This window comes from Colletotrichum spaethianum, assembly GCF_022836535.1.
Source record: "Colletotrichum spaethianum MAFF 239500 DNA, contig67, whole genome shotgun sequence".
NCBI classification, from domain to species: Eukaryota; Fungi; Ascomycota; class Sordariomycetes; order Glomerellales; family Glomerellaceae; genus Colletotrichum; species Colletotrichum spaethianum.
The window spans coordinates 81739-102767 of record NW_026054837.1 but is presented as its reverse complement, the minus strand read 5'-3'; the positions used below and the strand labels follow the sequence as shown (position 1 = coordinate 102767).

General features: G+C 34.4%; 1 protein-coding gene across 1 annotated transcript; it reads right to left on the bottom strand.

The window, feature by feature from the left end:
* Positions 1-15807: 15807 nt before the first annotated feature.
* Positions 15808-17336, bottom strand: ColSpa_12598 (flavin oxidoreductase hxnT; the record flags this gene model as incomplete). Its single annotated transcript, XM_049278810.1, is given in 4 exon segments — positions 15808-16773; positions 16790-16852; positions 16976-17029; positions 17124-17336. The coding sequence occupies 4 exon segments, from the start codon at positions 17334-17336 to the stop codon at positions 15808-15810; spliced, it is 1296 nt and encodes a 431-aa protein (XP_049134767.1).
* Positions 17337-21029: the final 3693 nt, after the last annotated feature.

Sequence of the window (21029 nt, the reverse complement as noted above, 5' to 3'; positions counted from 1 at the left end):
GGGGTTTACCATTCTGTATTTGTTCACGCGGTCGCCTTTTTTGCAAAGCCATGATCTTGGAACACAAGTACCGCTAATAGCGAAGGGTGTATTACAAGCATTCTGGCGATCTGGCAAGACACTATGGGATCATTGCTTCGACAAACCCTATGCTTTCACAACGCAGGTTGCAGTGGACACCAGTCAGTTGATGACTTTCGCGTAGATGGTCATGCGAATGCAGCGAGTGAATAATGTTAGAGCAGAATAGTTACAAAGGTCGCCTGTATCGGCCATAAGGTCTTCCCCTCGAGGCACAAATGACATGAAAATATTCCAAGGCACGAATGGGCGATCCAGACATAGCTATGCTACATTAAGGCGCAGCTTTCTCTTGGCACCCTCATTATCTTTTTGGGTACTAGTGCATCCATTGAAGGATCAGAAGGATCAAAGTACGGGGCCGTCGGTGACTTGGCCTAGCTAGCGGGGAGGGCGGGAACGTATACTTATCATCGTTGAGGAAGCATCTCGAAGAATTCTGTATATGGCTATCCCAGCAGATGCTCAAGATGAACAGTATCAGGTGAGAGGCGACAGCGGAAAGAATACAAGTCAAGTTTTGCGACACAAGTTTGTACCAAGACGGATTTGTCCTGGGGTTTATGTAAGGTGGGCAAAAGTTGCGCTGTGTAGACAATTGCCTGTTATTCAATCACGCATGCCCTTAAGCGACTTTATATGGACAAACTAAAAGTTTTATGCACGAGGGGCACAGCAGCCAAGTGTTTCTGCGTGTCATTGAAACCGATGACTCTTCATTCATTCATTCATGTAATCGTCCTTGTTAGAATGACCTGCGAACACAGGCAGTAAACATCCTAACCCTACGCGATATCCTTACTCGTTGAGAGGAACATGATCTTCCAGAACACTGTCCTCTTCCGCACTAATTTCTAATGCCCGCACAAAAGAAAAGAGAAGAGCCAATTCTTCTGTCCCACGAGTGATATCTTCGTCTTGGATGACGACGTCGTTGAGAACGCGCCATTAAAATTAACGAGAAATATACAACTTCAGTTGCAAAACAAAATCATTTACTTTTAACTACTTTCTCTTTTTAGCCTAAAGAATGTCCATTCTGGAAAATGCATCCTTAATAATAATATCCTCGTATATGGTAGGGCATCCTACCCCCTACCCAATTCCGCGAAAACATGGATTCCCCACCTCCGCGTAGCAATCAAATCATATGACAGATCTTGATGGTTGTTTCTAGCTGAAAACGCCAACACAGCACGCCTGGCCAAGCCAGAAGTTTGTTACACCATCCTTTGAGACGGTAGGGTTCCAGCCGTAAAGTTGATCAAGTGCGATGCCGTTGTCGCTGGCCATGGATGCGCAGCCGTAGCCGCTCCCCACGACATCCCAATTGTTACAATTAGCCGGGTGGTCGGTATGCGTCGGCGCGGGTCTGCTAGCCCTATTATATCGGTTTACGTAGAAAAGAAAAGAATAGGCCTTATGCTTGCTTGTCTTGTTGTATCCGTTTACAGTTCTTACTGGACAATACCATAGCTGCATCTGGCAGTGAAGCTGGAATAGAATAGGGATGTAAAATGAGTTTAAGGCAAGTTTGATGTACTAAGATCAAGCTATTGGCAAAGACCATCTCCTAAAACCAATGTCCCTTGAGGTATTCGGTGTAATGTTTCTTGCAATATTCATCGTAACTGTGTTATATCTTTATTTCAGAAGAGGACCACACATATTGTATCCACTTCCCTTGCAACAGTTTTTGAATCCAGTAGGGTCAGGATTATCCGTAAGCTCGCAAAACTGTAAAAGATTAGAATATGAAATCAAGCTGTCTTTCTATTCAGAGTCACATTACGAACCGCAATACTACTATCAGTTGCTGGATGAAACGTGTTCCTGCCGCAGCAAGACTGAGTAAGAGCGTAGCTACGGAACCCAATGCTGCAACAGTCATAGGAAGAAGCGGCGGAGGCCCTGCATGAGGATTAGTATAACAACATTTGTTTGTTTTTGAAGAGAGCGCTACGTTGAGATGACACAAAGTCCCGCGAACAAGATAGTAAACTGCATTTTGGTGCTGTTAAAGTAGACTCTGTATCTTAGAAAGAAATTAAGCGCATGTGGCCGTGTTAAGCTATTAAAGGGAGAAAAACAAGCTCCTAGAAGTAAGACAGGAACATACGCATATTTATATAATAGAGCACGTTACTAAAAAAGTTCACGAACAAACGGCAATCTTAAACTCTCAGCAATCTAAGACTAACTCTCGGCCGGCAGCACCAGGACGCGTAATATAATATACTTTAGGTCATAAATGATTAATTCGTATTGGATGTATACTGCCTAATTTCGGGTTCCGCGGAATGTGTAGCGGGTCAAACTCCATACGATGTACGAACTACCCCTCAACAAAGGGATGCTTTAAGTAGAATTCAAGAGGTTTAGTAAGACACTTGATAAATCATCCTTCATACATCTCTTCAACCGGTAACACCTGCTTTGCTAATTGTCACGACTACACTAAGGGTGGTGTGGCGTGGTGTAGCGCACGCCTGCAGGCACAAGTGGCTATAGGACACTTCCACCAAGCCTATTACTAAGCGCCTAGCCCTATACATATTCCACTGCGCGTTGCGTAACAGCCTTCTAATACAACTAACCACTTTTGCCTATAAGAACCTCGTTCCTACGCTCCCGGCTCGTCACAATAATGCAAAACAATAACCAGCTGTCCCTGAATTTTCTACTTTGCTTTTAAACCTATATCTATTTTTAAAAGGTGTTAAAGGCTGGGCCCATATGGTTCTTCAGTACTCTGCTCAAATCTATCCCTTGAATTTTATGAAAACCCTTACGGGTATATTTGGGGGCTCCTTGCTGTCATTGTGCTAGACTGAAGACAGCTTGAAGTCGGTATGACTTCTGCCTCGCAGTTAAGCTTATGCTTTTAGCTCCATGCTCAACTGGAATTCTCGGGCGACCACGGTTTAGTCTATTACCGACGATCTTGTTACACTCTTTGAGCGCGCTGCAGCGCATAACCCTTCTGCTGTAGTGATTGAGTGTGGACAGCAGCAGGTACCATACGCCGAGCTGGAGAAACACTCCGGCATGGTCGCTTATGAGCTTACGAGTCGGATTGGTCCTGAACAGGTTGTCGTCGTGCGCGCAGACGGTTCTATCGACTGGATCATCTCCATCTACAGCATCCTCCACGCTGGAGAAACCAATTGTCTCCTGGTCAAGCGCACCCACAGCATTACCGGGACGCACTCTTTGAGTCCTCAACAGCGCGAGTTTGTCCGGCCACCGTATGGAGCAACTCTAGTCTTGCTGAGGAAAGGCGAGGAGGTAGGTTTAAGCTACTTGGGAACCGCTGACTGCGCCATTCTGACCCCTTTAATGGCTTCGGCACTGGACCTGGATGATTTTCACAGGTCAAAAACGGTTTATAGGGTTAGCGAGATAGTCCCTCAGACTGTATGTGATATTTAGGCTGCGAATAAGACCGTTTTCAAAATATACGGTCCAACAGAGGCAACGTGCGGTCCCACTTAGCGACTGAGACTAGGACTTCCCGCTTTCGCTGTCCCGAGATACGTCTTAGTTGCTGATAACCATCCCATGACGCCTAACATGCAGGTGGACTACCGCATCATCGCCAATGCTGCTGATGGGGTCGCTGCTGTCGAGCCACTCCAACGTGTTTGTAGACTTCTATCTTTGGAGATAGAAATGGAAATCGCCGTTGAAGCCATCTGGAGTTAGGTACTGGATGCCGCTACCACCGCCCCTATCGGCCTAGAATCCAGCTTTTTGCATCTCAGTGGGCACTCCTTGATGTAGATCAAGCTTGCAGCCAGGCTGAGAGTAGTATTTAGAGTATATATAACGATAAGAATGATATTAAACTTGCCGACACTAAGGGAATTGGCGACCGTAATCGACACCATGATTAAGGCCCGTATCTCGTCGCCTATATTGCATCCATTTTCCTTCCCTAGTAGTGAACAGAGCGTTCATCTATAGAGCGTTAAGGCCAGTTTGATGGAAAAGGAGTGGTGAGAGAAATATGAACTGTAATGTGGCACGTCTACTTTTAACTTGAGCTGGTGTTACGACCCAACAAGCATAACATAACCAGGGTCGCCCCATAGGCGCCTAGCGGTTATAAGACAAGGTTATATGCGGGATAGCACGGGAACACGTTAATCCCCTCTTAGAACAGAAGAACTAAGGAAAGTTATATAAAAATAAGAAGAACTAACAATAGATAAGCGGTCTATAACCCAGGACCAACATACTAAGGATTAGTCCTTATCAAGGACTAACTTTAAGAGATTAGTCCTAATAAGGCAATAATAGGATATAAGGATAATTATTTTAACTAAATTAGATACTTTTTATAGCTCTTTAGTAATTAACTTTATAATTTATTCTTTTATAAGTAACTCTTAGATTATTTTTTAATGTAAAGCTATAAAGCTATTTATACCTAGATATACTTAACTAATTACTAAATACTAATAGACTAGTAAAATTACTAATAAGATTTATTTTACTATTACTAAGTATTAATTTTAGTTACTTATTAGTAAAAAATACTATTATTAAATATTTAATTATAATACTTTAATTCTTTTATTTAATAAGTTAACTTTAATATTTATTAAAATAGTAAATATATTATCTAAAAATACTTTTATATTATTTAACTTAGGTTTAAAAAGAAAAACTTTTATTATACTAAAGAACTTAGATAATAAGATAAAGGATACTAAGAACTTTAATAATAAGTTAAGCTTTACTAAAAAGTCTATATTAACTTATAATTATATATCTAAAAAAATAATATTAATATTACTTAAATATAAAGTATATTTAATAAAGCTATAGCTAAACTAAAAACTAAAACTATTAAAGCTAATATATTTATTATAAAAGTTAAAACTTTATAAAAGCTATTAATATTATCTTAACTTTATTAAAAGAATAAAAGAAACTTAAACTTAACTTTTTTATTACTTGTAATAAGTCCCTTAAAATATTAAAAGAATTTCTAATTTAAATTAGAACCTATTAGACGTTTTATATAAATAACTTTTATATAAAAAAAAAAAATTATTTAGATAAATACTTTTTTTTAAAAAATAAGTATTTTCTTAGTTTAAGCTTTACTTAGAAAACTACTTAAATAATAAAACGCTAAAATACTATAACCTAGAAACTTAGTAAATCTTTAAAAGCTTTATAGGATTTAAGTATACCTTAAAATCCTTATTCTAGGATCTAAATAAAAAACAATAAGCTAAACAAGATTTATTAAACCTTAAGTAAACTAAATTAACTATTAATTATACTATAGAATTCTAAAGAATCTATATATAACTTAATTATACTAATAACACTAAGATATTTATGTTTTACTAAGGACTTAAAGAAGACATAAAAATAAGCTATTTAAGCTTAATTAACTTAATAACTTTTATAATATATAAAATGTATAATTAGAATTAATACTAGGCTATATAAATAGTAAAAAAAAAAAGAAGAAGTATATTACTTTTAGCTAAATACTAGTAAAAAGTATATATTATAAAGACCTAAGAACTTATAACTTAACTTATACTAGTAGAACAACTAATAATATAATAAGCTAAGTATCTCTTATAGGTAATATAGTAGACCTATAAACGTTAATACTGTAACCAGAAGCCTTACTAAAACTACTAAGATCTAAAGGACTTTAAATACTATAACTATAAAAAGCCTAGCTATATAACTAAAGACTAAAATAGCTTAAATAACTTTAGAACTAACTTATACCTAAAGGCATTAAGAAAATTAATATAGTAAAAAAAGAAACTTTTTATAAATAAAAGAACTAGATTACCTACTTTAATAATAACTATTTAGTTTATTAAGAATAAAAAGAATAAGTAGAATAATACTTATAATAGCTTAAACATAAAACTATAGTAATCTTTAATAAACCTAGAAAAGAAACTATTTAGAATAAACTATAGTTTAGTAACTAGAGTAATAAAACTAATAGCTAATCACTAAGCTTATTTAAGCTAAGGAAGCTATATAAAGTAAAAAAGATAACTTTTATATATTTAATACTTTAAAAGTTATTAAAGAATAACTTTAACTATATATATAAGCTTAAGGAAACTTCTAAAAGTAATAAGTACTTAAAAAGAATTTTAAGAACGCTTTTAAAGAGAAAAGGAGTATTAAACCTAGAAGCTTACTAAGATAATAGCTATAAGATAAGAGTAATTATAATAACTTAGATTTTTTTTTTTAAGATTTAGGTTTAAAGAACTTATACTTTAAAGGTTAATTAAAGTATTTAGTAAAAAAATAAGCTTTAAAGAAGAATATAAGGAATTGTTTAATAAGTTTAAACCTTTAAGTAAGCTTAAGAGAAAAGCTATTAAGTAATTTATAAATCTTAAAAGATTAAGCTAAACTTTTATATAATTAATATTTTATAAAGATATTAAGAAAAAAACTAGGATAATTATATTTATACTATTTTTAGAAAAAGAAGAATCCTTTAATAAATTAGATATTAAATAAAAAGTCTTTTATAAAAAAGAAGTATAGCTTTATAAGGCTAACTAAAGCTTAACTTATTATAACCTAGATAAACCTATAGCTATATAAGCGTGTATTAACTTTAGTAATAACTTAATAGTTAAAAGAGTTTAGTTTACTAAGAATAACTATTTTAAGTATTAACTATAGTATAAAAAGGACAAGGATAATTAGGAAGTCTAGTTTTATAAAATAGATAATACTAGAATTAATAGAAAAACTAGTAGTATTTATCTTAGAGAAACTTGTATTTAGAGACTATAAATACCTTAACTAAAAATATATATACTATACTAAAGTATTCTAGGCTAATTATATCTATAATAAATATTAGTTTTACCTCTAAAATAAAAAACTTAATAACTTCTTTTCTTAATAAAAGAAATAATAGCTAATTCTTATAATCTACCTTTATTATTAACTTAGTATATAGATAATTAAGGAATTTAAAGTAAGCTAGTTATATATATAACTTAGTTTAAAACACCTAGTCTTATACTATAATAGACTAATTAAATATTAGTTTAAATATATATATAATAAATACATAATATATTATATAGATAAAGCTAAAGCCTAGAGAACCTAGATTAAAGAATAAACCTTCTTTAAAGTAAAACTAGTAAACATAAAAGGAAAATTAAACTACTAATATTACTTAAAAAACTAGAGACGTTAACTACACTAAAACAATAGGTAGTAATACTAAGGAAGTCCTTGTGTTTAGCTATAACAACAGACGCTTTACACTTTGTTCTAAGCGTTTATATTAAAGAATAGCTTATTTAAGTTATAATTAATAGTAGAGTCTAAGTAAACCTAATGTTACTATAACTAGTGAATTAATAAGGAATTACATAGAGATTCAAGGAGGATCTATATACCTTATAAAATATAAAAGGAGAAATAGTTAAGTATAGTAAAGGCACTATTAACAAAGAAACTATATAACTCTCTATAGTTACTTATAACCATTAAGAACAGCTAATCTTTAATATAGTATAAATAAGAAATATAAATATTATCTTTAAAATCTTATAGTTATAATAATATAACCTAAGTATAGATTAGAGAACAGGTTAACTTTAATAGAGAGATTTAACTATAAGGTAGTGTTATAAGCTATAACCCCTAAGTAAATTAAAGTAATATAAATATATTATATACGTTAAAAGAATTAAGCCTATAAAAAATAAACGATTTAAATAATTTATTAATAATTAATAAGAAAAGAAACGTTTCTTTTAATCCTAGAATAGTACTATAAGTATACTAAACTCTTTACTAAAGAACTAGAAACTAGCTTACTTAAACATAGCTTATATAATTATAAGATCTTACTTAGAAAAAGAGTATACTTAAAGTTTTATAAAATCTATAGACTTAATAAAATAGAATATAAGAGACTTAATAAATACCTTAAAGAAAACCTATATAAAGGTTATATTTAACTATTAATATTTTTTATAAGATACTTAATATTATTTATACTAAAGAAGAATAGTAAACTATAACTTTATATAAATTACTAATAACTTAATAATATTATAATTAAGAACTATTACCTACTATCTCTTATCTTAGAATTATAAGACTAGCTGTATTACGCTAAATGGTTCACAGCTATTAACCTTAAAGGAGCTTATAACCTAAGTAGAATAAAGGAAAGCAAAGAATAGAAGACGTGTTTCTATACTAGGAAAAGCAACTTTAAATATCTAGTTATACCTTTTAGACTTATTAATATACTTACTACTTTTTAAATAATAGTTAACTATATTTTAAGAGAATTTCTAGATATATTTATTATTATCTACTTAGATAATATACTTATTTACTCTTATACCCTTAAAGAACATAAGAAGTATATTTATATTATACTCTAATAACTATAAGAAGTAAGACTACTAGTTAAACCTAAGAAAAGTATATTTTATAACTAATAAGTTAACTTTTTAAGATTTATTATTATACTAAGAGAAATTTAAATAAAAAATAAAAAATTATAGCTATTAAGAATTAGCCTTAACCTTAAAATATTAAAGATATCTAATCTTTTTTAGGATTTATTAACTTTTACTAATAATTCCTTAAAGGATATTTTAGTAAAATTAACCCTCTTATTAAGCTTATTAGAAAGAATATACCTTTTAAATAGACTAAAGAATAAAAAAAAGCCTTTAAAGAAGTTAAGTAATAAGTTTATTTTAAACTAGTTCTGATTATTTTAGACCTAAGAAAACCTTTTAAACTAGAAACTAATACTTTAGATTATACTATTAGTAAATAACTTAGTTAATATAATAAAAAAAAAAAAGCTATACTTTTATGTTTTTTTTTTTAGAAGCTTAGTAGAGCTAAGCTTAATTACTAAATCTATAATAAAGAACTTATAGTAATTATTAAAGCTTTCTAAGAATAGAAACCTTAGTTATCTAGAACTAAATATAAAGTCAAGGTCTACATTAACTATAAGAACCTTATTTACTTTATTACCTCTAAAGTCCTTAATAAATAATAGATTAAATAGTTTAAATTCCTATTAAAATTTAACTTCAGAATTATTTATATTAAAAGATCTAAATACAAGAGAGCTAATACCTTAAGCTAAAGACTAGACTATAAAACCCTAGTGCTAAAAGAAACTTAAGTTATCCTTAAAAAAGACAATAATAATAACCTTATTCTAGTATAAAAACTTATTATAATTAGTACCTATATTAATACCAGTACAACTAATAGGATAACACTTAAACAGATCATAAAGATTCATAGTACTAAGGCCTATAAACACTAAGGAATTACTAAGACATTTAAATAAATTCAATAATATTATAACGTATAAGTTACTTAAATAAAAGTAACTTTAGCAATTAAGGATTATAACATATACAAGAAAAGCAAAAATAGTTTATATAAACTATATAAATAATTATAACTACTACTAGTACTACTAAAAGCCTAGTACTTAATCTCCTTAGACTTTATTATTAAACTCTCTAAGTTAAAAGAACTATTTATAAAAACCTACTATAATAACATATTAGTTATTATTAACTAACTTACAAAATACATATACTTTATCTTATACTTAGAGTTAAGTATAGCAAAAGACCTAGTATACACGTTTTTAAAGTATATTATTAGTAACTACAGATTACTTAAGGAAATTGTATCTAATAGAGATAAACTATTTATATTTATATTTTAGAAATTTCTGATTTTGTAACTAAAAGCTAATTATAAGCTATTAACCGCTTTTTACTTATAAACTAATAAATAAACTAAATAAATTAACTAGATATTAGAATAGTATTTATAATATTATATTAACTATAACTAAGATAATTAGGTACTACTACTACTAATAGCTTAATTTGCTTATAATAGTACTATAAGAGAAAGTATACTAAACTCTTTATTTTACCTAAATTATAGATTTAAGCCTATAGTATATAAAGAACTTTAATAAAGACTATAAGCACTAAAGGCTATAATAGATTATAATAAATTACAAGAAATCTAAGAGAATACTACTAAAGATCTTAAATTTATTAAGGTATAAATAAAGAAATATACTAATATATTAAGGGTTAAGGGATTAACTTTTAAAGAAAAAGATAACGTATATCTTTTATAATATAATATTAAAATAAAATAACTAAGTAATAAATTAGACTATAAAAAACTTAGACCTTTTAAAATTATTTAGAAAATCTTAGACATTAACTTTAAACTTAACTTACTAAATATAATAAAGATTTATTTAGTTTTTTATATTATACTACTTAAACTAGTATTATAAGGATTAAATACTAATAACTATATTATTATAGAACTAAATAAACTAGAATATAAAGTTAAATAAATTATTAATGAATAAAAGAAAAATAGAGAAGTATAGTATTTTATTAAATAGAAAGGGTATAGATAGTTATAAGAATAACTTATAAGAACTAATTAAGAACCTCTAGTACTCTTAATAGCTACTCTAAGACTATTATAACTTATAAACATATTGAAACTAGACGCTTATACTAGTAGCCTTAAGTCTAAGAACTTATTACTAAGCCTATATAAGGACTAGTCTATATTATTAGGTATCTATATAAACTATAACTCTTTTATTATTCTTTGTTTATAAGTATCTAATATTAACTCTAAGGTATTAGACTTATTAATTTTTTATATACTATAATAAAAAGTTTTAGCTTAATGTTTATAAATAAGTTTCTAAGTTTTCTAAATCCTAGATAAGTAGCTAACTATAATAGCTATTAAAGACTATAATTAAGTAAACTTCTTATAAAGCCTTAAAAGCTTTTTACTTATTATTTCCTTTTTTTTATTTTACTTTTTTTATTAAGTAGTTATTTAATTTTTATATTATAAATAAAGGTTAAATAGAAAAGACTATACTTAATTAAAGGATACTTATAAGTAGAAGCTACTAAAATACTGTTATAAGGCTTTTTCTTAATATAACTTTAATAGTAAAAAGAACTTTTACTAAAATAATAAGCGGTTTTTATATAAAAATAATAAGTATAAAGTATATTAGTAATAATAAAATAAGCTTTAATAAACTCTAAAAGTATAAAGCGCTTATAATCTTTTATCTTTATCTTTTAAGATTTTATTTTTAGTTTTGATTTTTTTATATAACTTAATATAATGTTAGTATTATAAATAAATAAAGAAGTAAGTTTAATAACTTTTTAACCTAAGAGAGATAATCTACTTATAAGGTCTTAAGGGTAAGACCTTTAAAGAGGAGACCTAATATTATAACCTAATAAGCATAATATAACCAGGGTTACTTTATAGGCGCCTAGTAGTTACAAGACAAGGTTATATATAGGATAGTATAAGAACACGTTAATCTTCTCTTAGAACAGAAGAACTAAGGAAAGTTATATAAAGATAAGAAGAACTAATAATAAATAAATAGTCTATAACCTAGGACTAATATACTAAGGATTAGTTCTTATTAAAGACTAACTTTAAGAGATTAGTCTTAACAGGGTAATAATAGGATATAAGGATAATTGTTTTAACTAGACTAGATATCTTTTATAGTTCTTTAGTAATTAACTTTATAATTTATTCTTTTATAAGTAACTTTTAGATTATTCTTTTATTATAAAGCTATAAAGCTATCTATGCTTAGATGTGCCTAACTGATTACTAGACATTAACAGACCAGCAAGATTACTAACAAGACTTACCTTACTGTTACTAAGTATTAACCTTAGTTACCTATTAGCAGAAAATACTACTGTTAAATATCTGACCGTAATAGCTAGGTACTCTAGTATAACGCTAACATTATTCGCCGGTTTATAATAGTAGAGGGATAGAATATAGTGCTTGCTTACCACGACGTTTTCGTTTTTAGTATGTGTAGGGTCTTCAGCATAGTATTTAACGAGTTCTCTTAACCTAAGTACTTATTATTTAACGAATAAGCTAAAGGCTTATATTTATAATTAGACCTATTTTTTTATAGAACTTTAAATATAAAAAGGAACTTAGAGATATAACTTAAGTATATATATAGTTAGATAATTGTTTAACTAAGATAACTATTATATAATTACTTAAGGAGTTAAAAGATAAATACTTTAAGAATATTGTAACAGCACAACTCTCTTAGCTAGATAGTTATACGTCACAAGGGTATATAAGTAGTGTTGATAGCAGGGCTTATACGCGTACAAGCACTAACGGATCTTTTAGGTTAGTTGGCTTAATTGGTCCTTGTTTAGAGCGTTACTGTTAGCGCTCTATTATAAATATACTTCTTTATATCTTAAAACTATTATATAGCTTAGTAAAGTTAAGCTTATATTAGTATAAAACTTATTTTAAGTATTATAGGAAAGATCTAAAGATAATAGAGTTAATATATAATTTATGCTTATTATATAGTTATAATAAAAGGACTAGATATCTTTAGCTGCAGTAGATAGTGTACTAGTAAGCTTTTAAAAAAGGGTTGTTAACGTTGTTGAAAGAAGTGTCTATGTAGAGTGGAGTAAACGCTACAAGAGCTACAAAAACGGCTATAATAACAGCGGAAGATTAAATGGTGATAATTGGTAGCTGAGAAGGTAGGATAGTTAATTAATCTTAAAGAAGTTTAACTTAGTAGAGGTGTAGTTGTTAACTAAGCTGATGATAGATTAATAAAGAGAGCAAGAAATTTTGCACAGAGAGACTGATAATATACATGGAATTCTCCTTTGTTAGTTCTAGTATAGTAATTATATCCTTAGACTTAAAACAGCTAGCTAGCCTTGTTAAGTTGAAACACTAGTCTGTTAAATATAAGCTGTACTATTGATTTGTAAGTAAACCGTATAAGTAATAGTACTTCTTTTAAGTTACTAGCTCTACTAAGATTATTTATTTCTATAAAAGTAGTAATAAAATAGTATTATAGAACAAGGGCTATATAGAGTATAGACTAGCTATATAGGATAAGGATATTATATGAATTAGTTAGCGTTAAGTTATAAAAGGGACTAGGCTAGTTTATTTATAAGAGTTATGTTTTATGTTTTACTATTTAATGTAATATTAGCGCTATATTATATTAAGCTTATTAAAGTATTTCTTAGCGTTTTTAGCTTAAATAACTTAGGTCTTAGTATACTTTTAAATAAAACATTTTATTAATTATAATATTTATTTTAAAGAAAAGCTATATTATCTTTTTTATATAAATTAATAAATAAATAAGCTAGCTATTATACTTATTATAGCTAAGTCTATTAAGCTATACTATTTATAGTATCTATATTAATAGAGTTATAGTAATAAATTAGTTTACTTAACTTTAATTTAATATAAAAGTTATTTTCTATATATAACTATATATAGTTTTAGTAATAAAGCTATTATATTTATAAACGTTTAAGCTAATATTAAAAATAAATAGCTATTAATTCTAATAAATTATTTTAAGAAAAAAAAAAACTAAATATAAATCTATATAAATTATATATCTTAGCTAAGTTAATAAGGCTATATATAGTATAGTAACGTTAGCGCCTAGTAAACGTAAAAGCCTATACTTATAAGAAGTTTAGTACTATTCTCTCTGCTGCACTAAACCTGAATGAACAAGGAATTCTTCTTTGTTAGTTCTAGTATAGTAATTATGTTCTTAGACTTAAAACAGCTAGCTAGCCTTGTTAGGTTAAAACACTGGTCTGTTAAATATAAGCTATATTATCGATTTATAAGTAAACTATATAAGTAATAGTACTTCTTTTAAGTTATTAGCTTTACTAAGATTATTTACTTTTATAAAGGCAATAATAAAATAGTATTATAAAACAAAAGCTATGTAGAGTATAGACTAGCTATATAAAATAAAGATATTATATAAATTAGTTAATATTAAGTTATAAAAGGGACTAGGCTAGTTTATCTATAAGAGTTATATTTTATGTTTTACTATTTAGTGTAATATTAGTACTATACTATATTAAGCTTATTAAAGTATTTCTTAGCGTTCTTAGCTTAAATAAATTAGGTCTATACTTTTAAATAAAACATTTTATTAATTATAATATTTATTTTAAAAAAAAGCTATAATATCTTTTTTATATAGATTAATAAGTAAGCAAGCTAGTTACTATACCTATTATAGCTAAGTCTATTAAGCTATACTATCTATAGTATCTGTATTAATAGAGTTATAGTAACAAATTAGCCTACTTAACTTTAATTTAACACAAAAGTTATCCTCTACACATAACTACATACAGTTTTAGTAACAAGGCTATTATATTCATAAACGTTTAAGCTAATATTGAAAATAAATAGCTATTAATTCTAATAAATCATTTCAGGAAACAAAGAAAACTAGATGTAAATCTATATAAATCATATATCTTAGCTAGGTTAGCGAGGCTGTGCGCAGCACAGTGACGTTAGCGCCTGGTGAACGCAAGAGCCTATACTTGTGAGAAGTTTGGTACTATTCCCTCTGCCGCACCGAACCTGAATAAACAAGAACGCCATGTGACCTCTCCAACAAACGCCTTGGCAGCCAGATTACAGCAGGCCAATGCCGTCAGCAGAAGACTGCCAAGTAAACCCTATCGCCTCAGTGGCACCTTATCCTTAGCCGGCTAGGCAGCTAGGTTCCGCCGCTTGTCAAACAGTCAGTTCAGAGATGGATGGAACCATCATGAGTCCTCGGCAGGAAATAGGTCACCGCCCTCGTTAAGAAACCTTAAAAACGTACCCATATATCCAAAGAATGAGCTGGCTCTTCAGTTTGGATCGGCTTCAAGGCTGTCGCACTCCCAGTCCATGAGTTCCAGTTCGTAAGGCCGTGCGGGAAAGTCAATGAAATGGCCGTTCCGTCCATTTAGGCAAAGAACTGACTGCTGCGGGGTAAGTGGGTTGATACGGCGCCCATTCGTCCCTAGAAGGGAACATTACCGTGGTAGATTCTGAGCCGACGAGGAGATATGCTGATCCACTGAAATTTTCAAGTAGATTCATCGCTGTTCTGAAGCTTCATTTAGACAGGAGCGTCATTACGGGTGACAATATTTTATCCTGAATAAGGGTTTCTGGTGAGACTTCTGCTTCAAGTTAGCTTGCAGTGTTGTCCTTGGTGTAGCCGTCCAAGGCACGCAGCACAGGCCCGACTAGGACTCAAGCAGTGCCATAAAACCAGCGACTACTTTGAAATAACGACATTTCCATTTTTGTAGGTATTAACGAGGTACGGAAAAAAAAAATGGCAAGCATCATGCGGGTGATCCAAAGCGTAGTTGAAAGATGCCTTACCCTTGTTTGGGCCAAATGAGACGTATGCTTTGTCGTTGAGTGGTCCGATATGACGCAACTCCCCAAAGGTATTTTAGAATGGATTAGGACATACCCCGGCTGAAAACGCCCAAATATGGCTCCACCGATCTACCATAGGTCATGATCTCACCAGGGCCATTCCTTGCTACAGCCTGTTTGGTTAGTATAGATCAAGGGGCGACGGGCATCATATATGGGTTGCCTTCAAAGAAATCGTGGTACACGGCATAGATTCAATTGTCGCTTCAACTATGAAAAGTCTTAGAGAACCCTAGGTTTCTTCTAATCGCGCTAGCCCGACCATTGGTAATTCCCTACCTCAGCAGGAGACTAAAAGACCAGGAGCTTTTATGTCGCTGCCTCTTCATCCTCAGCTTCCCCAAATGGATAATCCGTATATCCCTCACTCTCAACCACAACCACACTCCCATAAACCGTCTTCATATTCCACTTAGTCAATTTCTTCCCCAATCTCAACTTTTCCACCAGATCCGGATTACTGATAAACCACCTCCCAAACGTAATTGCGTCCACCTCTCCGTTTTCCACCTCCTCAAAGCAGTTTTCGCTGTCGTAGTTTCCGTTCGCCAATATCGATGTGGTCTTCAATACCTCCTGGAAGTGTCTCAGGTGGAGATCCTTGATTGTAGCAGCCACTTTACCCTCTTTGATAGCTGTGTACATATTTTCCCACTTGGTCTTCTCTTCAAGCAGCAGATCGGCTCGCGGCTGAGTGAGACATACGTACGCGATTCCTCGTTTGTCGACTTCGCTTAGCACATATCGGTAGTTCGCTATCGGGTCCGAATCTAATGGCACCCAAACTGTCCCCCAAGGGCTCATTCGAATTGATACCCTGGGCGCCCCGACCGCGGCGATCACCGCATCTAGTACTTCGAGCGTGAATCGAGCTCTGTTCTCTTTGTTGCCTCCGTAGGCATCGGTGCGGAAGTTGACGTTACTATTCAGGAATTGGTCAAGAAGATAACCATTCCCTGACGCCTTCGTCTCATCAGCTTCCAATCTATTACCCGTGGGAATGCTGCGACCTACGATTTCGACACAATCAAACCCGGCCTCGATCGCACATTTCGCAGCATGCACATAGTCATCAATTGTGTCCTTGATATCCTGCAACGTCATCGGTTTGGCTGTCTCATGAGGTACTTTGATGCCTCCAGGCGTATTCCTGTTGAAATAACCAATGTTCGTTGCGGAAGAGCTCAATGGCTGGCGACCACCGAGTGAGACCGAGACTGCAAAGCGCCCGACCTGATGGTCGCTCAGATAAGAGCCTGAAGCTTGAAATTGCCACTAGAGGAGAACTTACATGCCACAATTGACACGCCATGAATGCACCCTTAGCATGCACGGCATCCGTCACCTTTTTCCACTGTAGCATAATCAGCAATGATCTCAGTAAACATCGGAAAGCCTAAACATGAACCCGGGACTTCCATCAAAGAACATATGTTTTGGAAGAACGTCGATTGAACAGCTGATGATTTGCACGTACAGCCCTCACATGCTCAGGCGCAAACATGCCTGGTACGCCGTGGAAACCTCCAGCCTGAGTCGCTATTAGCCTTCGATTTGCTCCATTCATCACTCGAAAGAATTCTACCCAGGCGAATTACACATTGGGGAAAGTAGGAGTGACTGACCATCAAACTCGGATGCATGCCCTCAGTAATAAGCAGCCCTCCCCTCGTCGCTCTTTGGGTGTAATACTCCGTAACTACCGGGGTTGGCACACTGCCAGGACAACGCAGTCGCGTCAACGGCGACATAATGACTCGATGTTCGAGGTTCATTGCTCCGAGACGAAGAGGTGAGAAGAGCTTCATTGTTCCGCGGGCAGTAGAGGTAGAATCCATGATGGTAGATGACAGGTGAGTTGACAAAACGTTGTAGTTTTGAGAGCTCTATAAGGAAGATATCATAACTTTTGTTTTTTTTCTTTCGTAAGTTCGTGGCATGGGACCCAGAGATTTTAATTCTATCTCAATCTCAGACTCTTGCAGCTCCAGACGATCCGTTGAGGACTTCTCGCCCCTCAAGTGGAACTTTCTCCACACCCTCATTCAGCTCTTGGCTCAAAGCACATCGATCTGTGAAGGGACACCTAGATGTTTTGGAGCTCTTTCGTCCAAAGCAGGCGCCATGCAAGCCTTACACAGTCACCTAATAGGAGCAAACAGATTTCTACACCTGCATCTCAACATTTCTGCATATTGTAAAGCTTCAGCATAGGTGGGTACCTCGGCAGGTCGTGAGTTGTAATCACGTTCATAAGAAGGGTGATTAGTGATCTTGAAGGCTCAACAAATTTATGTGTGAATAATTTGTTTAGTCTTTGTCGTCCTTTGATTTGCCCCCTGGTTCACCTGAGGCTTCTGGAGCGAAATCTCACTAATTTGGGCTCTTCTAAGGAAACCTGGAGTTTCCGTTTACTCAACGGCCCGCTGCCCCCGTAGGATCTGGTTGGGGCAAGGAATTGGCGTTGGCAAAACAGCTATAGCGCAAAGTACATGTAATAAGTGAACAAAAAGAAGATAAAGATGAGTGAGAAAAAAAAAGACGAAGAAGCCCCTAGAAGGTCTGTCTAAGTAAGTACCTATTCCTATAGTAATTGAAAAGGGAACCTGGTACTATTTTAGTGCTAGGGTTGCTTTCGAAATGCCGAGTCTTGTGTTATTTAACCATTCCTTAAGACTTCAGGAAAAGGCAAATTTTGTTTAAAACAGAATTAGAAACAAAGAAATAAACCAGAGTATTAAGTACAAAAGGGCAGCCCTGCAGAGATTCACACCTCTCTTAGTCACGATGCACTTTTACCGACATGACAACTGGCTTTCTGGCCGATATCGAAGATTTCAAAGTATTTGATTAATTATGAAATATTGACGTGTTTTAAGGGCTTCGTGTGGGTCAGATGCATTGCCAAATGCCCAACAAGAGAAAAGACAGATCTGCTATTCCCTTCAGCAATAATGTTTCGTTGAAGCTCAAATTGGAATCGCTTCTTAAAAGAACGAGAGTTTGTGAATTATTGCGTCCACCGCATGCTTAGGACGGAACCCCAAGCTTTTACTGGTTGGGGTTCAGGACAGCGACACAAAAAAGTGGACAGCTCGGGTGTTGCTATGTCGGCTTGATTACGAATCAATCGGGGTCGGGTTCAAGTTTGCCTGTCATACATAGTAGGGAACCTTGATGATACCGTGAATACTCTCAACTACGCAGTAGAGAAGATCAAGAAGGTAACTTTAGCCGCCCGATTTAACGTTTCGGACCTGAACAGGTTGCCACCATACGAACATGCTCAGCAGAAATCAACAGAGATCACTAGGCTTGACACGATTAAGCAAAGTTCTGAGGCTGCAACGAGATACTCGCTTCACCATAGTAGGTGTGACTCTTAAGATCCCCGAAACAACAAAGACCTGTTCACACAGCCTCGGTGGCCTGATGAACGTTCGAGAATCGAAAGAAACCAAGGCTTTGCCACGAACGGAACTATGCTCATCCGGACAAACCAATTTCAAAAAGCACCTGATGCTTTTAACTGGGCCATCAATGAACTCGGGAAATGTGATCACGACACAGAGACAATGTGATGTCTTTTGAAGACAGATGTGGCAATGCAACACTATGGCGCACCTCGGAGATGTGTATGGCAAGTTGGCATAGCCAAAGAAGCTTGATGCCGCAGAAACTTCGCCCTTTGTGAGAGCAGATTACTTGGGGGAAGTCTCCAAGATCTGGATTCAGCGATGGTCTCTGTTGGTCTTATAAGTGGTGATACTCGTACGAGTGATAGGAACGGTTACTCAAAGTGGTGATATTGCTTATTGGTTTCATGGAGATACGGAGAAGGGTAGTTTAACTGCGCGGTCAGCGAAAAACTGAAGTGGGATATGCTTCTCTTTGTAGCTGAGCGGCTGGCCCCCCACCCCCCACCTCACCAGGTGTGGCTGACGGCCTCCCGTCTCCTGTTGCCTCAAAGTCTCTTTCCGTAAAGTTTAGTCTTTTACGAAGGGTTCGGCAAGTTGAGTTGAAATCCCGCCCGGAACGGTGTCCATTACATGGAAGACGAGACGTTGCTAACCTGCACCTGGCGTGAGCACAAAAACGCGAGCAATTTCCAGCCCGGTTGTAGTTCTGACGAGATCGAGGTGGGGTCGCTCATCATCGGATGCAAGAAAACCTGGCCTAACGCCTGCTGCACCTCGAGCGACGTCACAAAGGCTTGAGAACCCTGCTTTTGGTCAGATTCAGGAAGTAACGTGGAAATGTATGCGCCAATAAGCCCATCTCCTCCTAAGGCTGGGGCTGTCACAAGTTGTGGAAAATGGGAGTGGCAAAGGCCCTCTACTGTGCCAATCCCTCGCCCACCGAGTTCGACAACGACTGCAAATGGGTTCCCGAGAGCAGAAAGCTAAAAGTTGATTAGTCTGAACACTATATGTGAAGGCGCATGTCTCCAAGACTCCATCAAGGTGTCGCTGTCGCTTGGCTTCCACTCGCTCCCAGGAAGGGAGACGGCCTGCTACGGCTACAGCGTCCTTTTTGGTGCGGAACTCAAATTCCACTAAATAGAGGATTACCTATACGACCACCCTTGGCTTGATACCCACGCCCATCTCTAATATGTCCTTATATACCCCCCTCATGCCACATGATGCGTAATGCAAGGGAAGCCGGCACCAGCTATGTCGACAGACGAGCACTCAGAGGCGTGAGCTCATTAGCGTGAGCCGCGGGTCAGAGTTGTCAAAGTGTGTAGCATTACCTATGAAAGCGACCCGAATGATACGCCTAACCTTTCAACGATTCTCGACGGCACCATGAATGGAGAATTCAGTCCCCATTACGCTCGATGGTAATATGTCTGGGGAAGGCAGTCCAACTCACACCCCGAACCCTTCCTCGAGTTCACCTACTAGATTGGCCTTCATCCTAGCGTTGCCGCCACTGGTGACACAAGATAAGACCGGGACCGTGACACAAGACCGAGGAGTGATGAATGGGGGAACAGAGCAATGGGTTGGCAGGTAGCGGAGTGCCTTTGCCAGAATTATAACAGTAATGTATACTGACTAGCCAACAGTCTTCCAAATGCACATTGACTTGAGCGATTCAGATTGGGTCGCATGGGGTTGACGAGCACACATAAGTGAGTGTCCTTGTTCTCAGAGTCTTCCATGCGCAGGAAGCCCGCCATTCAACCAAAATGACAGAGGTTGGAGCGTAGATGTCAACCTTGCTCGCCTATACACCGCTAGGACCGGTTGGGGACTGCCCACAGCAGGAAATCCCGGTTGTGGACTGGACGAGAGGATAGGTATAGGCGGAAAAGACGCAAATCCAATCCAAAGGCCGCCCAGTGTGGCGGACACTCGCCTTCGTTATCTGGCTGAGACAGAAATTCCGAGGGTTGGAGACTCATATGGGCCAGGCAACCTTCTCTCCTTTTTATTTTATAAGGCATGTACTGTTAGTACAAGCCGCTGCATCTCACCTAAATCACTAATACTGCTTTTTCTACTTGACTTATGCCACTACGC